Below are 21,036 nucleotides of genomic sequence, written 5' to 3'. Positions count from 1 at the left end.
TTAGAAATAACAATTTTGATAAACATTACAGGGGATATTTGACCTTATAAATATTGACAGAGTTAAACTTTCAGGTTGGGTTCATCTTGCTTGAGGTATTTTCTATGATCTCTCTCTTAAATGTAAAACTCACATTTTATAAAATCCAGTCCTGTAAGGTTAGACAAGAGAAATTTAATATTTATTCTTAAATGACTATTAAGATTCCCTCCTTTTAAACAGCCCTATTGAAAAACTTAATTTCAAAAACCTAAATACATCTCCAATGTTTAAAAAAAAATTTAAAGAAATTTATTAAATTATAGTGCAAAATGGTTTTCTTATGAACTATTCATGGGGAAAAAATAAGATAATTTTAGCAATCTGCTAAAATGTATTATATCCCAAGATCATTTAGAATCAAGTGTTTGTACATCAAAGCTCCAATGGTTGTCAAATACTATAAAATCAGTAAAAATGAAAATCAAAGCTGATCATATTAGGAAAACATATAGCAAATTTGCTAGCTTGTTGAATACACTTGAAAAATTAGAAGAATTAAACATTGAATTTTTAACAAAATTAAACTATTCTCTTAAGTACACATTTAAATTACCTCCTGTTATCTTCTGTGGAGAATTATACTTGGTAGGCATCACCTGTCTTCTGCCCATTCCATGAGATCTTGAAAGCAAGCAGTCTACATACATGTCCCAGAAATCCTGAGCTATGCTTAAGAAAACATTATAATGTCTAGGCCACTGGGATTTTTGTAAGAACAACATGAAATTCCAGAAAGCATCCACACTGCGCTCTATCTTGAGCTCCTTGAGGTCTATCAGTGTTAAAGAACAAGTGTTCCAGCACTGGAGATCAATGTCTTCCATGATCCCTGGGCTGACACTGGCAAGCACCCCCTTTTGAAACTCAAAGTCAGCATTAATCAGATTGATCAGCATCATGCAGCCCAATGGTAGATAGAACCATCTTCTTGTGGCAAAACCCATATTCTATGTGGGGAAAAAAACGAGGGGGGTATATTTTTAATTTCAAAAGAAAATTATGCAATTATTCAATGATCTGTTTAACCTAAAAAATTAAACATACATGCATTTTTTTTTATCAAGGCAAATTTGCCCATTATGCATTTGTTGGTTTTCCTCTGTTGCCTATTCTCAGACTTTCCTTTGAAAGGATATTACAATTACAACTTATTTACCAGCATTCTGATAAACACTCTTCCAGCCACAGAAATCCAATAAACACATGTTTATGAAGATGTGATAGATTCATTTCATCACAGACTTCACAGCTGGAAGAAACCTTTAAAAGCATGTGCTCCAACCTTTTCCCTTTACAGATTAGAAAAAATTTCTCAGTGATATGGCTCAGCAAGTTCTCAGTCTCTGTGGCCTACCTACCCAACACTGCTACCACAACACATTGCAACTAAGTGGATCAAAATGCAGCCCATTCTATGTGTAACTGTGAAGAAAAAGGTTGGTTTTGTTTTTTGATTACGATGTTACCGATCTATTAACCCAAATGGTGTTGGATGCTCAAGCACTGTTCTAAGTTTCAAAGTTACTAATGCTTCCATTTTAATTCATTGAAAAATATTTGTTAGGTACTGTTGTCTGGTGGATTCCTGGCTTCTCTCAGGTTGTTCAGGAGCTGGTAGGAGAAAATTAATATGAAAGAGCATGAAGACACAAATGGTGTTACAAGCTAATAAGACATGGTGCAAGGCCAATGGCATTCAGCAAAATGTTGTTTTTTTTATGGTTTTTTGCACAAGGTTCCCTGCCAAATTGATCGCTGAGTAAATTGCCAGTGCATAAAGGTGCAAGTCAAGGACGAAAGTGCCTTTGAATTGCCACGAATTGCTGTAACATGCTGGCAGTGGCAATGTCCCCAGCACAACGTTGACATCCAGAAATGGAGTGAGAAGGGCAGATCCAAAAGACAGGACTCACCACCTCCTTTCCCATATACCAGCGTCGGCCACCTCCCCCAAAAAAAGTTAGGATAAAGAGAAAAACAAATTTAAACTTAGGTTATTCAGGTCCTTTCACATCGTCGAAAATTGTGTAGATTACCTAAATTGAACTGACAGTGGCTAATTTATGGTACAAGTTCTAAAAGGCAGGGACAGGATAGGTCGGGAAAATCTTCTTCCCCAAGAATTTCTGGTTACGCTCCCGAACCAGTGCCCTCCTCCCAGGTCGGATCTCCCGGCCGCCGAAGAGGGAGCCCGAGCGGGAATAAAGTACCTCTCGGCCTCGGCCAAGGAGCGCGTCCCGGCGCGGTATCCTCGGTGCGCTGCGCTCGCTCAGGGAACGCGGGGGGCTCCTGCACGGGGACAAAAGGTCTCAGCACGGGCTCGGGACGCTCCCGGAGCCTCCGGCTCCCACCCCCTGCCCAGCCGAACCCGCCGCCGGAGGCAGACGACAGGTGGGATCCGGGCGCGGTAACCCGCCGAGAGCGCTCACCAGGCGCCCGAGCGCGCCCTGCGAACTCCCTCGGCCGCGCCGCGCTCCGGGCTGGGAGGCTCGGGCTCGCGGAGGGCGGCGCTGCGGGGTCTGCTGCTGCCTCGGAGGGCTCCCGAGTCAGCCCCGCGGCCGCAAGTGTTCCTTTTCTAGGAGCAGAGTGAGGGGGCAAAGGGGGTGGGTGGCTGCGCTCCCGAGGCTCCGCCCTCACCTCGCCCACCTTCCCAGCCCTCAGACCCAGCGGGCCCGCCGGGCCCTGCACCCTTGCTTCGGCCGCTGCTCCCTCTTTTGCCCTCCTCCGAATTTCATGTCAGAGGCTCAGGGTCTTTCTAGTTCTCTCCCTTCTTACTTCTATCTTCCTGTCTTTCCATTAGAAAATCCATCACGCCGGAGTAGTCCACATACCCAAATTATCTCCTCCCTCCACCTACCCAGCCTCCACTCCCTTTATTCAGGGAAAAAACTTTAATAAGGCTATGGACCCTGTTAAAATCCTGAATCTCTCTGATGAGTTCTCACCTCTAGCTAAGCACCATTTAAATTATTAATACTAACACATACATACAATGTTATCTTCTACCTAAATACACGCTGTTTTAACTCTGGTAAGAGTTTTCTTTAGCCTTTAGTAGAATGAAGACTCCAGGCAAGTCCCTAAATATCTGTCTGTATATTGTCCATCAATCTCATCCTTGACACATAGTTTGGAGTATCTTTGTGTTTAAGCTTTTCTCCTATACCCAAGTCCCTAACAATCATCAGATGAGGCTGGATGACAAATCAAAGCTAGTTGCTTTACTCCACTATCCTTAGGCAGGTCACCCTTCCCTCCTTCTTGGGCTTGGGCTAGGATAATGCAGCCATGGAGTGAGGTGAATGCCAAAACCAACAGCCCAATTTCCCAGTCCCTGTCCTCCCTAAATCCCACTTCTCCCAGCCCTACTACTAGTCAAAGCTCCACCCTGTTTTCCTCATCATATCAGTGGAGCTCGTTAATCACTGAGCCTGCTCTGGCAATACCTTTCCATGCCTCTTCCATCTTTAGGACCAGCTGTTGCACAAAACAGAACTGAGAAAAGACTCATATACTCTGATTAGGTAGGATGCACACAAATACATCTCACACCAGATTTTCTTCTGCTCTAGGGTTCCAGTTGTTTCAGTCTACCATTGATCATGGACTCTTTTCAAGTTAACAGCGACATTAAAAATTACCTACTCCAACATCCAACATTCCTTCTGAAGCTTGAACCCCCACCTTTCCAAGGAATTTCCCACCTCTTAAAGCTGTTGCCCAGCTTAACTTGGACTTGGGTATACCACTGTCATACAATAAGCAAAGGACATAAACTAGCAATGCATGGAAGGGTAATACCTAATATTCAGTCAACATGTGAACAGATGCTCGGGTTCAAGGAAATGATGCACTGTTTTGTCTCATTAAAGCTTAACCGAAATTGAAATGTATAGTGTCCTCAAGTTTTAAAGAAAATGAACCCTTTCATATGTTTTTTTAGAAAAGTGGTATAATCACCATGGAAGAAAACTGTCATAATTTCTTTATTCTGAAAATGATTCAGAAGTTCTACTCTTGGTGTCTACTCTCAAATCAGTGACAGAAAATATCCACTATGTGACTGATTTCTTTCCAGGTTCTATTGCTTCATTACAAATAGAACCTGAGTAAATGATGATAAATGTGATTTTTTAAGTTGTTTGGTAATCAAGAAAGTGAAATCTCAAGAAATGAATGGAGGACAAAGAAGAAGAATCAAAGAGTAAGAAAAAAGAGGAGGAGAAAAAACAGCAGGAAAATTAAAAAGTGAAATATGAGTAGTAAGTTTAGATGGTTAATTGCTAATATGTGTGGTAAAAAGTGAGATATATATATATTGAATCTATACTTTGTAAACTTATTAAATATGTATGTAAAATTTATTGGGTAATTTCTAAATGACAGAAATAGTAACTGGTGGTTACCATTGGGGAGGGTTTGGGGTGGGCAGGTAAAATAGGTGAAGGGGATAAAAATCTCAATAATAATATAAATTAGTCATGGGGATGATAGTACAGCATAGAAAACATGGTCAATTGTTCAGTAACATCCTTCTATGTTGACAGTAACTACACTACTTGGAGTGAGGATTTAATAATGCGTATAACTGTCGAATTACCCTTGTATACTTGAAAATATAATATTGTGTATCACCTATACTTCCAAAAAATCCAAAAACAAGGAAATAGAGAACAGAACTTTTGAACTGGTAGAGAATAAAAACTGATTAAGAAAAACAGCTTGGCAAATAAGAACTCAATTGAGAAAGCAAGAACAGAAAAAAAAGCACAGAGAAAAATGACAAATAGGAAGCACATTTAAGATGGAAGAATTAAGTCAATAATTATAATAAATATAAACGGTCTGAACTTGTCAACTAAAAAAGGAAAGATGTGGTTGGATTTTAATTCTGTTATATGCTGTTTAAAAAAGATACACAAAAAAAATAAGGACAGGGAGACTTGAACAGAAATAAATATACCATGAAAATGTTAATTGTTTTTGAAACTGACATAGCTTTACTAATACAAAATAAAAGAAACAAAGGAGAAATCAGAACACTACATGACTAGAGATGCAATTCAGAAAGAAGATATAAATATTCTAAATTTACATTCAGCTAACAACACAGCCACAAAATATATAAGGCAAAATTAACAGAAGTAGAGGGAAAATTGGACAAACTCACTATCATAAATTAAGGAGATTTCAACAAACATGCCAAGAAAACAAATAATTACTGAAAGTATAGATTATCTGGACAACACATTTAGGTTTATATGGAACTTTCAAACATATAAATGGAGAACACATTCCTCTCATTAGAAAATAAAACAAATATCATGGGCATAAAGCAAGTCTCAACAAATTTCAAAAGTTGTTATCATTCAGATTTTGTTGCATGATCATGATACAGAAAGTTTAAAATCAAGTACATCAAAAATGTCCGTAAGTTTGGAAATTTAGACAATAAATATATTTATTTATGCAATAAAGTTAGAATAAATTTATTAAACAATAAATTTAAAAATAAATTATAATGGCAACTAAAAATATTTAGAAATGTATGATAATAAAAATACTGCATATTGAAACTTGTGAGAGGTCATTAAAATCATCCCCAGAAGGAAATTAACCCCTCTAAATACTTGTGGCAAAAAGAAGACAAAGGACTAATGTTTTTAGCATGCCTGCTTATGGGGGTGACGTTAACAAATATGAAAGATGGAAAGGAAACTAATTAGTGGGGAGGATAAATTTGATTCAGGATGTGTCACATTAGAATTGATTCTAGATTTTCTAGAGTAGCTAAGATTTAGCTAGACATATAACTAAGTTGAGAGGTCTTTGTTTTGATAGAAAATTAATTGCTGCTTTGACAGTGTATTTTGATAAAAGACAGTTGAGATGAAGATGGTGGACTATGCCCAAGTTCAGGGGTCCATGAACTGCAAATGCAATCAATGAAAAAGGTGAGAAAGAACAATCGGTTTATACAAGCTCCAGGGTAGTATAATGTCTCAGAATCAATGGGAGGATGCTATGGTTTGAAAGTTTGTGTTCCCCACCAAAAATCCTGACCCCCAAAGGTGATTAGTAGGTAGGGCCTTTAGAAGGTGCTTAATTCTTGAGAGTGGGACCCTCATGAAAGTTTATAAAACCATTTATGCAACCAGAAGAGGGTCTTCACTAAAACCCAACTATGCAGGCATCCTCATCTTGGACTTCTAACCTTCAGAACTATGAGGAATTTCTGCTGTTTATAAGCTGCACAGTAGCTTATATTTTATTATAGGGGCCCAAAAAGACTAAGACAGAGGATTTAAGAAACAGAAGAATGCTATATAGGTCAAATACTTTAGAAAGGGCTAAGAGAATTGGTCTTGAATTATGATTTTTCATTTCAAACAAAAAAATGTAGTGGTAAGACTCAAAAGCACTATATATTTTAAAATAGCTATGATAAATTCATGTACAAATTTAAATTTAATAGTATTTATGAAGTTAATTAATCCATCCAATTTATTATTATATCTCAAACAACCCCTATAAGCAAATATATTTTCTAAGCCATGCATTACTTCTATTAAAATCATCTTCACTAGCAGCAATACATTCATGACCACCCTATCATAATCATTCTGTTCCCAGCAGATTCCCATCACCCCCAGGCTCACCTCTGAATTATATATTGTAGAGCTTCTCTCCCTTTCTCTCTGTCAGGTTGGTCCTGATCCACTTCAAAGTCCCTTCTACTTTCAGCCTTCTGCAATTAGGAGTTCATTTTCACTACATTAGTTGACATCTATTTATATTTGTATTTGACATCTATATATGTTGCCTTTTTCCTAGAGAACATGTAATCATCTCTAGTAGTTTGTAACAATATCATCTGTATTCCATGTTTTCCTAGTGACTGACATGTAATACAGTGTGTACTAAATAAATCTTTTTAGCTGATTTCTACTTATTATTCATAATATTCCCTCCATGTAGGAAATTTTGTCCACTTCCCACAAGGCACATTTTTCAAAACTCTAGTGTTGCCTGTGAAGTTTTTCTGGTTTGGTTAGGCCAACAGCCCATCCATTCCCCACCACCCTCAATGCTTCCTACCTTCCAATCACTGAGTTGCATTTCTGTCACTCTTGTGTGTCCTGTTTCTCCTTTACACAGCATACTTCTCTAGGAAATACTGCCATCATCATACCCCACAGAATTCAGAAGAGCACTACACACAGCAGGGACATGTTGACTAATAAGAAATACCTTCAAAAAATAATTTTTCAATTCATTGACTTTCTGACTCATTATAATGAAAGACATTAATTTAAAACATCTACAATTGCAACTGCCTCTAGTAAACCTTAATAACAATGCATTTATCAAAGTGTGATTCAATGACCACAGGGAGAAAGAGGGCAGGAAATGAAGTTGAAACAAATAAGTACCCTGTAGAGAAAAGAAGGGCTCATAGGCTGCTGACTAATTGAAGGGAAAGAAGGCATTATTTCCTCAGGAACACAGGAGACAAAGATAAACAAAATACTGTCTCTTAGCAGAAAAAGAAAATGTTCAGAAGATACATTGAAACAAGACATTAATCCTTACCCTTCAAAAAAAGGACCATTAGTAGAAAATATTTTGCTGTCACTATTTAAGAACAAGAAATAAAAGCTTGCCTTTGGATTAGTTTATCTTTGTCTTTAGCTTAACTGAAACACAGAAAGTGTATATACATCACATATTCCATGATCCTTATTTTACCTCTCTGCATTATTTTTTAATCGTTGCTTTAAGGATCACAATATACTCCTTAACTTTTCACAGATTACTTAGGGTTAATATTGAATCAATTGATGTAAAATGTAAATATCTTGCAAGGTATATGAGTCCATTCACTCACCCTTGTATCCTTCTTGCTAAAGTTGTCAAATGCATTATAACTACATACCTTATAATAACCATGATACAATGTTATATTTTCCAATGCTCATTCACCTCCAGATATGAATTTCCATGTTTTTATTTTTCTTTAACATGAAGAACTTCCCTAGTATTTCTAGTAGTACATGCCCACTGTCAACATACTCTTTGTTTTCTTTATCTGAAAATGTATTTTATTTACCATTTTTCTTAGAATGTCACTTTCACTGGATGTAGATTTCTATGTTGATATGGTTTTGTTCCCTCCTTTCCTCCAGCACTTTAATGATGTTGTTCCACTGTCTTCTGGTCTCCATTATTTTTCTGATGAGTACTCAGTCTTTCAAATTATTCTTCCCCTGTATGCAATGTGTCATTGCTCTTTGACAGTTTTCAAAATATTTTTAATTGTCTGAAATTTGATGATAATGTGCCTAGGTGTGTGCAATGCAACTCTGATACAAAATACTCAGAATTAAGTCAAAGTTCACAAGTTAAGGACACACTTCTGCTCTCACTTCAGAAAACAGCTGCAAGGTCCAGGGTTCCCAAGTCACACATGCTTCTGATCAAATGGTTACAAATTCAGGTATTTCCACTATCCCCTAAGGTTCTACAATTCACAAGAATGACTTACAGCACTCAAAAGCACTATATTTATAATTATAGCTTTATTATCAGGACTACCCAAGTGAAGAGCTCCATGGAGTGAAGTCTAGGTACCAAATGCAAAGATTTTGTGTCCTCAAAACACCTGCCAGGTACACTGATAAACAATTACCAATAAATGAAGTTCACCTCAGTGCCCAGAGTTTTACTGGAGTTTTCATTATGTAGGTATGGCTGACTGAATCATTGGCTATGTGATTAAACTCAATCTACAGCCCAGCCTGCCCTCTCTAGAAGTTAGCCTCATATCATCCACCTCAAAGCTCCAACCCTCTAGTGACATGGTTGGTATTTCTGGTGTACCAGTCCACATCCTGAGACATCTACAGGCCCACCATGAATAACAAAGACATTCCTATCGCTCCAAGAAATTCTGATGATTTAAAAGTTATCTCTCAGGAACCAGGAAAAAGGCCAGCAAATTTTTTATTATACAATGGTGTGGCTTTCTTGTATTTATACCATTTGGAATTTGTTGAGCTTCTTGAAGTGTAAATTTATATCTTTCACAAAATACTGGAAATATTCAGCCATGTTTTCCTTAGACATTGTTTCTGCCCATTTTTCTGTCTCATCTCTTTTTGGGATTCTAATTACAGTCTTAGACTTATTGATATGGTTCCTGAAGCTTGTTATTTTTATTTAAATATTATTTCTCTGTGTTCCTCAGGTTAGGTAATTCCTATTGATTTATCTTCAAGTTTGCTGACTCTATCTTTCATCATCTGCATTCGGCTGTTAGGTCCATTTGGTGAATTTTTATTTCAGTTATTAGATTGTTTTTTAGCCCTGGAACTTCCATTTGTTTTTTCTTTTATAGTTCCTATTTCTCTGCTAGATTTCCTGTAGTTCATTAATGGTGTACATAGTTTCTTTTATGTCCTTTAATATGTTTATAGCAACTGCTTAAATCTTTGTCCGCTAATTCTAACATCTGCGTCATCTCTGGATTGATCTCTGTTGATTGTCTTTTCTGTAAGAAATTAGTCACATTTTCATGTTTTTTGGTTTACTAAGTAATTTTAGATTGTATCCTTGATAGTGTAAAAGACTATTTTCCAAAGACCTTGGAGTCTGTAATACTTTCCCAAAGAATGTTAGGGTTTTTGTTTCTTGGCATGGTTCAGTTTGGTTTAGCATACAGTTGACTTGACTGGGCTGTCTTTCATGCAGCAGCTCAAATACTAGGCTTGGCTGCCTAAAGTTTGTCCTTTTCAGGCATTGTTTAGGGGTCAGCAAGAGATTTATAAAAAGAGTTTGAGAAATTCATTCTCTGGGTCCCTCCTTCGTTGGCTTTTCCCCTCCCCTACTTTCCAGCAACTGTACTTATCCCAAACTCTGTCCTCTTACTCTTCAACACCACATTTTGTATCAGAATTTTAGTCAACCTGCGGGGAGCAGACTTTGGCCTGCCCTTAGGCTAGAAACTGTAAAAAAAGAGTCAGCCTCCCTTCTTACAAATTCCAACTGCCTTCCAGAATATGCTTACTTCTGGTGTTTCCCCAATGCCTTCAGGTCTCTGTTCATTACCTTTCCCTCAGAGTTTATCCCATTATATGGAGGAAGGTCAGTCTGACAAGAGCAACTCATGTCAGAACGCTTCTGTGGTCCTCATTTTGTAAGTTAAAAAATCCAGAGACCTAAGGAGATATTTTCTTGTTTATGAGGAATTTATTAGAATTGAAGTTTGTTACCATGAGAGTTGAGTTGTGGTACTAAAATAGAGGTCATCAGGCAATTTCCTTAAATGTAATAAATATCACTAGTTATAGTTCATCAGAGTGACAACCAATCAGAGTTTGTAAAAATTCTGTATTATAAAACATTTCTTTAAATGTTATGACTCTTTTTTACTTTTTAAGGACTTTGCTAGCAAAGTACTGAAAATTGAAGTTCCTAAAAGACATGATTTACTAAATATTTAAAAAGTGTTTGAAAGTAGCACTTATACCATATGTAAACAGGTATTCTGACACAAATGTTTATTTCAAAAGCTAACATAATATACACAAAACAAACAATAATTACTTCTCTGGATGAAAGAACTTAGGGTGGTTTTTTTTCTTTTGCCTGTATTATTTTGAGCCAGTATTTCTTTGCACTGAGAAAAAAGTGATTTAAAAATAAATTCTCAACACCTTTAATTCATATTAAAGCATTTAAAAATTTTATCCATATTTTCTCATAGACTATGCATTAATGCTTTATTGAAGAAAATATTATTAAGATAAAAGCAAACATCTGAGCTATTTGCAATTAATGTCTTGGTAAATTTATGTTCTTATACCGTAAGATCTTCAAACAATAAGAGGAATGCTTAATTTTTAAAGGAAAAAACATTTATAAGAAAAATATTCAAAATAATATAAAAGTAAGCTGATGTTTTGAAAACAAAGATCTACATTGCTAAATTTTTAATGTTCTACTTGTACAAAATAACAATAATTTCTAGAGTTTGAAGAAAAATTTAGGCTTTATATTTCTTTCCAACAATGACTTAAGGATGATTTTGACAGATGGCTTCCCCAAGAAGCAGGTTCTATGATAGCCCTTTGGGGGCAGGATGTTTGTTAGGGAGTGCTTTTGGGATCGATACCTCCAGAGTGGAGTGGAAGGAAGCAGGACTGCACCAAGGGAGGCAATGAGCTGTGATACATTCCTTATGAGATCCTCAGTGAACACCACTGGGAATGCTGAAGCTGAAATGGTCCATCAGAGTTGTCCACATTGGGTCAAATCAGTCAGCCCTTATGTTGTCTCCTCTGTTAGTCATTGGAAGGCCACCCCCAGATGGAGGCAACCTTGGGCAAAATGGCTTCTTGCATTTGAGACTATCCTTGAAGAGGCCTAAGCTAAAGGCTGTTTGTTGACAGCACAGTCAGAAGGTGAGCCAACAAGTCCTTCCCCGACAGAGCTTGGTGCTCCATCTCCACCTTTTCCACAGTCATGAAATTTTCTTTCTGTTGGAAAATTCAACTCAATCTAAGGTTCAGTATGAAAGAAATGAATCTTTATAACTTTATTTAAGAAAAATTGGAGATCTGGATTATCTACCAACATAATAGAGTATATAGTTCAGGGCAGACTCATTTATGAAATACGGTTGAAACATTTATGTTCATTAAAAACGAGCACTAATGAGAAGTAAGTGGAATTAACTGAGAAAATGTCTAAGAGAGTACAAATATTGTACAAGAATAAAATAGTCTTCTAGAGCCACACTTTGCTGCTAAATCTTCTTAGAACTGTAAGGGTTGAAAATAAAATGTACCAACCAGAACTCTGGGAAGCGAAGCCTCTATACTCTGAGGAATGCGGCTTCCCTCGTGTAAGTCCATGATGCAGGAGCAAGAGCGGGCCCTATACCAGAATCCACAGAAAGAAGGAGGAAAAATGCAAAATACTGAAAAACTAGGTCCATCAAAACAGAAATATTCCAAGCATAAAGAAAAACTGGTCTGCAAAGTCAAAAGACTAACATAAGATGAATACAACTTTTGTAAACCTGTGTCTTATCTTTACCTAGAATCACAAAGTAAAATGCACATTTGGCCCCCTACAGCAATTTTTTTTTTGTGGGGACAGAGGGGTTGTTATCTATACCATTTAGGAGACCCAAAGTGGGTTGGACATCTTCCTAAATACAGCCAGTAAAAATAAAGCATGAATAATTGGAGATTAATGTGGGTCAGGCAACACCATGGTGAATTTAAGGGTAGAGAAGCCAAAGGAAAGCTTCATGGTTCAGAGATTTAGTTGTTTACTATAATGATGGGCCAGCTTCCTGATGGGGGCAGTTACAAAAAAAAAGAAAAGGTATGTTGGTACAGCAGGCATTGAGAGAGCAGTTGGAAAAGGGAAATATGGATTATTATTATTTCTAATCACTGTGATCCTATGCAAGCCAGATTCACATTATAATCCAGACAGGCAATATAATCTTCATTATAAATGTTTCTATAAGCATATAGTACATAATAAAAACTAGGAATATAACTGCAGCAACTTCAGCTAATTTCATAATTTTTTTGTAAAGGAGAATCATCACACACACATTCAACAGGTATTTGATGAGTACTTCTTGTCAGGTGCTGAGCTAGGTTTTGGAGTTATAGTGGTAAATAATTAAGACAAGGCCCTAGATGAGGGAGGCAATTAATAAACAAGTAAACAAAAAAAGGGATTGTTGCAGATAGTGACAAGTGTTACAAAGATAATAAAAGATGACTGGGAGGTGGTGCTATCTTAGATGTGGTGGTTCTGCAAGAGATCACTGAAGAGATGACATTTCAACTGGGACTAAAATGATAAGAAAGAACTGGCTAAGAGTTAGCTGTGTTAAAACATGCCAATCAGGGGGAACACCCAGCAAAAGGGCCTTAGTTTGGGTATATGTTTAATGTGTTCAAGAGAGCATCATAAACAAATTGTCAGGGGCCAAGTTATGTGGGACCTTAACTCTTTGGATTTTATTTTAATTGCAATGGGCAGAGACTGAAGAATTTAAAGCTAGAAAATAAAATGATCTGATTTGTATTTTCATAGGATCCCATAAGCTACTATTCTGTGGAGCATGGACCAAAGACATTAAGGCTGGAAACAGGGATATCAAGTAGGAGGCTTTTACTATATAGTCCAGGCAGATGATAAATAAGGACAAGAGTGAAGGTGGAGAGATGGTATTGGAACTGGGAAATACTTAGGAGATTAGGTCAGTGGGATTCACCAAGGGATTGGAGAAGCCAGGAAGAGTGGAATCAAGGTTGACTCAGAGGTTTTGGCTTTATTAGTTAATTACATGAATGGTGATGCTAATAACAAAGGGGAGGGTGGATGGGGAGAGATGATGTTACAGAAGTGGTGGGAAGGCTGTCCATAAGCTCCCTGTGCTTACATGGATGGGCTTTGCAGGATCTTTGGGTGCCTTTAGGAGTGGAAATTTTGTGTGTATATTTACATGGACTTTGGGTGAAGAGCATTCACAAGTTTCATCATATTCTTAAGAGAATTTGAAAAGTTAACTCTGGAAAGTACAGTTAAGCACTTCCTAACATCTTGCCTTCCAGCTTTTTCTTTTTCCTTTCTTTTGTGTTTATTATTATATGAAAGCAAAGAAGAAAGAGAAAATTGTTATTAAAGAAATGAAAAATATATATAAAGAAAAGAACACATTCTGAGAGTTAGCTCTCTTTTTAATTTTTCTTCATTGAGAAAATAAATACATATAGGGTAGACTTGAAAAGACTTCTGGATTCCTTTTTAATTTCCTTGCTACATTCAAGATCCTTTGGTATTCCTTGGTGTAGATTCCCCTGTAGTTTTCATGGCCTCTCCTGCTAGGCTAAACACACATCTCCTTCTTTGTCATGTCTAAGAGCTATCTTTTATCTTGGGTTTTTGAGCTTTCCCACTTAAGTATAATTAAGGTTAATTCTTGTAATCTTTCTATAAATAGGCATTATATCGGTTAGGGTTCAATCAGGATAACAGAACGCTATGAATAGTGTGGAATAAGGAAAATTTGGTGTCCGATAGTTGTTTTACCTCATTATAATACTAAATTTCCTACCCTTGCATGGAGATTTTATATGCTAAAGCAACATGAGATGACATTGCAATATTCATGTATGTACGTAATCCACCTGGGCACGTTCTTACTGAAACCCTCCCTACTCATGCTAGATGACCTCATAACTAAGGAATAAACATTTTCGCTCTGCGTAATGGGAGCTACCTGATTCATCTCAGGGCTGACTCTTGAGCAGCCCACCTTGGTCTATCAAGGTGTTTCTACTTCCTCACTTCTCTATAAAGTGCACAGCTTACTTGCATACTCCTAAATCTCGGTGTTAAATTCTTTTAGTACAAGAAGACAGGGACCGAGGATCCTGCTGTACTGTCTGCTTGTAACACTAATTCTGCTACAGCCTTTTGTATCTGCCTGATAGTAATGTTTTATAAGTCATCTTTGCTTTCTTGTTGCAACACTTTAATATCTTAGAAGGAAATAATGTGAAGTTGATGTAGTTATTCATTTTTCTATGAACTCTCAATAACTTCTACATCATAGATCTAATTTTTTAACAAAAAGAATGTTCATCAGCTAATATGACACCATTTTTCTTTGATAAAAAGAAAGAAATGACCTTTCATCTGTGAGAAAATTATGTCAGAAGTCTAATATGGTAAGACTGACAATATTAACTTCTTTTTCTAAGGTGACATTTCATGTGAGAAATGATTTCCTTAATGAAGAGATGCAATCATTCCTAACTGCTGAAGACACAATTTTCACAGTAGGTAAAGAGGAGTCCAAAAATAAATGGCATACAAGAGCAGTTCTCATAGTCCAAGATCAGCCTTTACAGATTACTTGAAGGATTTAGTTCCTTTACATCTCAGGAATAAAAAAGGATAAAAGAGATGGGAAATATCATCCCCAAATAAATATCAGTTAATATAATAGAAAAGTTGTTAAGAGAAAGAACTCACATTAATGCCTTCTTCAGCTCCACATAACTCAACTATTAATGAACTGAGAAATAGCAAGAGTTTTAGATCATGCAGAGAAGCAATAAAGCATAGAAAATCATGTGGTCATGTTGTAGTTAAATTCAACTACAGCACCAAATTTCATATTTCTCAAAAAGGGAATATCTCAGATTATTGAATGATAAACTATAGCTAATCCATCAAGATGAAGTAGATGATTCATACTAAAGTAAGATTCCAGACCTAAATTCAAAAATTTTAAAGGGTATTATCACAAAAATCTTGGATATCTCAGGTCCTCCATCCCCAATGCAGAGAGTAGGAGATGCCTGATCCCTTTTCTCATGCTTATTTGGATATTTAGGGGCTTCCAAGAAGCCCATCAAAAAGGAGTACTGTCTTACCCTGCAGTGATGAGGCATAAGGACTAGACTGACTAGACAATCAAGAAGTCAAGAAATTGGCTCACCAACTGCATTGGAGGTAAGGGAGGACATTACCTACTGTTTGGAAATGGGCCTGCACTCTCAAATTGCCCAGGTAAAGTCTACATGAGGGTTTTCCAATGCTTGGAGGGGGTTTGTGTATGAAGAAGAGCTCACCTTGAATTCCATCTACTAGGGCCAACCAAAAGGGATCAAGGGTCTCCCATCCAAAGGATAGGATCTAGTGGTCCCCAGATTTCTGGAGGTATCCAAGGGTGGAGAGAGCATTCAAACAGAGATTTATGTACTAAGGAACCAGAGATCAGAAGCCCCAGTGATGACACACTTCAAAGTACCCACAAAAATACCCATGAGAGTCAGCCCTAAGTATCTGCCAATCCGAGAAACCCAAATCTAGCCCACCAAAGACAAGTTCAAGTAAGAATATTCTTATCTTTTTCTTTTTCTTCCCATGTCTAAATCTAGAATGGCCTGCAGCCATGGTTAGCAAGATGGCACCTAAAATCAGCACTAGCTGAAAGAGGGGAAAATATGTAATTTTAAGTTAAATGCAGAATTATGGTTATTATATAAGAATCAACACTCTAATTTCTGAGTTCAGACAGTGTTTTGGGCCTCTAAACACAAAATGCTTATAATCTAAGAAAGAGTAGAAAATCTTGGAACTCTAATTTAATAATGGGGGAGAACTCCCACCATTGAAAAGATTAAATAGATAATGGGAAGTAAAAAATGTACTTCATTTTAGGTCTAATGCATGGGACTTGTTCATTGTAAAGGTAATTTAAGAAATTACTCACACATAAACCTTCTACCAACTCCACCCTCTAAGGCTCCCTAGAATAAACAACTTCTTCTTTGCTGTTTCTAGCTATAGACTCATCTTTCCTTGTTCAATTACCACCATCTCTTTTACTTACAAGAAATGTTCTTAGCACTCCATTAGGCTGGGGGGAGGGTAATGCTTAGGTATAATATAAACTTTGTGGGCTTTTCCCCCTCAATTTTGCTACATACTAGGTTTAAACCTAATTTTTCTTACATAAAAGGATTATATAAAACCAAAAGCTATAGATTATATTAATTTTGATATCTTCATTTTTTTCTCTCCTGTCTGTTACCATTCACTTAAGTCAACAAAAATGGGAAGATACCTCATAACTCTAATTGCCTCACTAATAGATACTTCCAGTACAAATAAAATATGGATTGAGAAAAGGTTCTAGCAAGCACAATTTTAGTGAAATTCTAAGAACAGAAGTAAAGCTCTAGTGGGTTGAAGATTGAATGAGAGTTAAGGAACTAGATATGAGAAATAAAACCTAAGTTTTGGGGAGCTTTGCAGTAACCAAATGAGAGATTTGATGCTGTTACAAGAGTTATATTGAATGAACAAATTAATTAAAGCCCAAATAGAATCATTACAGGTCCAATTTTTTAAATGCCTATAATCCTTAAGAAAGATTTTTAAAACTACATATTTTTTATGTTTTATATATAACTCTTAAAATAAGTTCTCAAAAAACTTCATATCTGCTTATACAACCATGTCCTCTAATAAGTTATGTGTTCTGAACCTTGTTAGAGTGTACTTTCTGCCATGTGTTGTAGGGCATATAACGGGTGCAATGTACACAAATGTTATTACATTTCAAAGTTGTAGCCTACAATGTATGGAGTGACAGATAACACACATGTGTAGGACAATGACTTGCCTATTTTTACACCTCCTTCTAGAGGAGCATGTTTTAGCCGATTAACTTATGATGTGGTAGTAATACTTTAAAGATACACAAATATGCTAATATAAATATTCATTTCCTTATTTTGAGTTATTATTTAAATTATCCAATAATTCTATTTACTGTAATTATTGCTTTACATTCATTTCCTTATTTTGAATTATTATTCAAATTATCCAAGAATTCTATTTTACTCTAAGTAGTTACTGCTTTATCAAATATCAGTAACAGCCAATAAAGAAAATGGGTTATTAGGTAAATGAGAATCCTGAATACATGACTGACTTTCCTGTTGTATGAGCACCTTTGTTTTGGACAAGCAGGAAGCATCATTATCAAAGGCCCTTCTGATAATTCCACTGCCTCTCTGATGCCTGTAGATGATTAAAAGAGAGTATAAAAAAGACAGCAATCAATGACTCACAGTGTAGTAGAAGCCCCTTAAGATATTTTTATTCATCTACTACAAGTGGTTAACAATGGGGGTTTTAAAAACATGACTCAACTAATTCTTAGGATTTTTATAAATATTTCTAAGAATATAACCTTTCAATGATACTCTTCAAATTAAAAACAGGGTGCACTAAGGGCAAAGCAGCATCATGTTTAATTAGAAAGAGTTTTCTCCACTTCCTATGAATTCAGGTATCAGAAATATTAAATTTACCTCTTTCTTTCACTAATGTAATTAGTCTGCTTACCTATTCTTACTTAGTTATTCCAGTAACAATAGCAGTGTCCCAACACATAACTGAGTGTGTGGGATAAATTAGAAACTCAGCAATTATTACACTAATGAACAAACAAACTGTAAATCCTTAGGAAGAAAGGCAATAGATATACCTACTCTTTTTTTCTTCACATAGGTTTTGTTTCAGGACAATAATTTCATGGTTTGGGACCCTCACTTAGACAACACTACATTTTAACTTAGAGAGATGAAGAGTTAAGCAGATATATGGTTTCCATTTGTTCAATCCATTTACCTTTATTATCTAGGAGAATTTGATTTAATCATAGAGTGTATGACCCCAATTTATAATAGTACTCAGAGTATGTTGAATAGCATGAAACTAAAAGAGTATCTGATGCTGCTTTTGGGGATTATAAAGCTAATGAGTGAGAATAACTATATGACTCACTTCAGGAGATTCATGTGTTACAGAAGATAGCAATTGTCTTTACTAAACAAATTAATTAATAAAATATTCAGAGAGTATATACTGAGTCCAAGTTCTGAGCCAGATGGATCCCTGTTTAGAAATATTAAAAAGTATAAGATGTAGACATCCAAGTAGTTGGAACTTCCAAGAGAGAAACTTTATAAATGTTCCCATCTGGAATGTGGATATGATGGCTTGGGTTCTGTGATGCTATAGCAGTCATGCTGAGAAAAAAACACCTTTGGAAATCATATGGATAAAGAATTACAGTGAACAAGATGTTTGGGTTATATTACTTTTTTCATATAAGAAAATAAGTGAACTCTGATAACAGTTAGATCGTAGAATCAATAAAATACTTAATGTTAGTTTGAATCTTATAAAAGCAATGTAAGCTGCCACCTTCTGCTATATTAAGGACTCCAAGAAGCCTCCTCTGCTTCCACATATTTCCCCCAGTGGAGGATCTCCCACACTAAGGCTTGAAATTCTTTTAGTAGAAGGTGGGGCCTTTTATTCATTATAAAATTAGAGATAAAAACTGAAAGTACAGGCATACTCCATTTTATTGTGCTTTCCTTAACTGCACTTTGCAGATACTGATTTTTTTTTTTTTTTTACAAATTAAAGCTTTGTGACAATCCTGTGTCCAGCAAGTCTATCAGAATCTGGTCACTTTGTGTCTCTGTAACACATTTTGGTAATTATTGCAATACTTGAAACTTTTTCATTATTATTATATTTGTTATAGTGATCAGTGGTTTCTTTTTTTTTAATTTTTTAAATTTTGGTATCATTAATGTACAATATTTTGGTTACTAGATCCCCCCCATTACCAAGTCTCCACCACATACCCCATTACAGTCACTGTCCATCAGCATAGCAAGATGCTATAGAATCACTACTTGTCTTCTCTGTGCTGTACTGCCTTTCCATTGCCCTACCCCCTACATTATGTGTGCTAATTATAATGCCCCTTTTCCCCCCCTTATCCCTCCCTTCCCACCCATCCTCCCCAGTCCCTTTCCCTTTGGTAACTGTTAGTCCATTCTTGGGTTCTGTGAGTCTGCTGCTGTTTTGTCCCTTCAGTGTTTTCTTTGTTCTTATACTCCACAGATGAGTGAAATCATTTGATACTTGTCTTTCTCAGCCTGGCTTATTTCACTGAGCATAATACCCTCTAGCTCCATCCATGTTGTTGCAAATGGTATGATTTTTCTTCTTCTTATGCCTGAATAATAGTCCACAGTGTATATGTACCACTGCTTTATCCATTCATCTTCTGATGGACACTTAGGTCACTTCCATTTCTTGGCTATTGTAAATAGTGCTGCAATAAACATAGGGGTGCATATGTCTTTTTGAAACTGGGTTCCTGTATTCTTGGGGTAAATTCCTAGGAGTGGAATTCCTGGGTGAAATGATATTTCTATTTTGAGTTTTTTGAGGAACCTCCATACTGCTTTCCACAATGGCTGAACTAATTTTACATTCCTACCAGCAGTGTAGGAGGGTTCCCCTTTCTGCACATCTTCACCAACATTTGCTTGTTTGTCTTTTGGATGTTGGCTATCCTAACTGGTGTGAGGTGATATCTCATTGTGGTTTTAATTTGTATTTACCTGATGATTAGCAATGTGGAGCATCTTTGCATATGCCTGTTGGCCATCTGAATTTCCTCTTTGGAGAACCGTCTGTTCAGCTCCTCTGCCCATTTTTTAATTGGCTTATTTGCTTTTTGTTTGTTGAGGTGTGTGAGCTCTTTATATATTTTGGATGCCAACCCCTTGTCAGATATGTCATTTATGAATATATTCTCCAATACTGTAGGATGCCTTTTTGTTCTACTAATGGTGTCCTTTGCTCTACAGAAGCTTTTTAGTTTGATATAGTCCAACTTGTTCATTTTTGCTTTTGTTTGCCTTGCCAGGGAGATATGTTCATGAAGAAGTTGCTCATGTTTATGTCCAAGAGATTTTTGCCTATGCTTTTTTCTAAGAGTTTTATAGTTTCATGACTTACATTCAGGTCTTTGATCCATTTTGAGTTTACATTTGTGTATGGGGTTAGACAATAATCCAGTTTCATTCTCTTACATGTAGCTGTCTAGTTTTGCCAGCACCATCTGTTGAAGAGGCTGTCATTTCCCGATTGTATATACATGACTCCTTTATCATGTATTAATTGACCATATATGCTTGGGTTAATATCTGGACTCTCTATTCTGTTCCACTGGTCCATGGATCTGTTCTTGTGCCAGTACCAAACTGTCTTGATTACTGTGGCTTTGTAGTAGAGCTTGAAGTTTGAGCAGTGGTTTCTTGAGACTGAGACTACTCTTGCTGAAGATGCTGTGAAGATTACTGATATGACAACAAAGGATTTAGAATATGACATAAACTTAGCTGATAAAGCAGTTGGAAGGGTTTGAGAGGACTAACTACAATTTTAAAGTTCTGTGGGTTATTGCTGTCAAACAGCACCAAATGATACAGAGAAATTGTTGTGAAAGGAAGAGTCAATCCTGGTTCAAACTCGTTACTGTTTTATTATAAGTAATTGCCACAGCCACCC

General features: G+C 36.4%; 1 protein-coding gene across 1 annotated transcript; it reads right to left on the bottom strand.

Moving 5' to 3' along the window:
• Window positions 1-566: 566 nt before the first annotated feature.
• Window positions 567-986, bottom strand: FAM237B (family with sequence similarity 237 member B). Its single transcript, XM_037019837.1, has one exon. It carries the CDS (start codon window positions 984-986, stop codon window positions 567-569), a length of 420 nt encoding a protein of 139 aa, XP_036875732.1.
• Between the last annotated feature and the right edge of the window lie 20,050 nt (window positions 987-21,036).

This window comes from Manis javanica, chromosome 6 (assembly GCF_040802235.1).
Source record: "Manis javanica isolate MJ-LG chromosome 6, MJ_LKY, whole genome shotgun sequence".
Lineage (NCBI taxonomy): Eukaryota > Metazoa > Chordata > Mammalia > Pholidota > Manidae > Manis > Manis javanica.
The sequence above is the reverse complement of the archived record's forward strand: the minus strand, read 5'-3'. Positions and strand labels throughout refer to the sequence as shown.

Bases quoted from the DNA above. Each gene is read 5' to 3' on its own strand.
- FAM237B (XM_037019837.1), bottom strand. From the start codon at position 986: ATGGGTTTTGCCACAAGAAGATGGTTCTATCTACCATTGGGCTGCATG.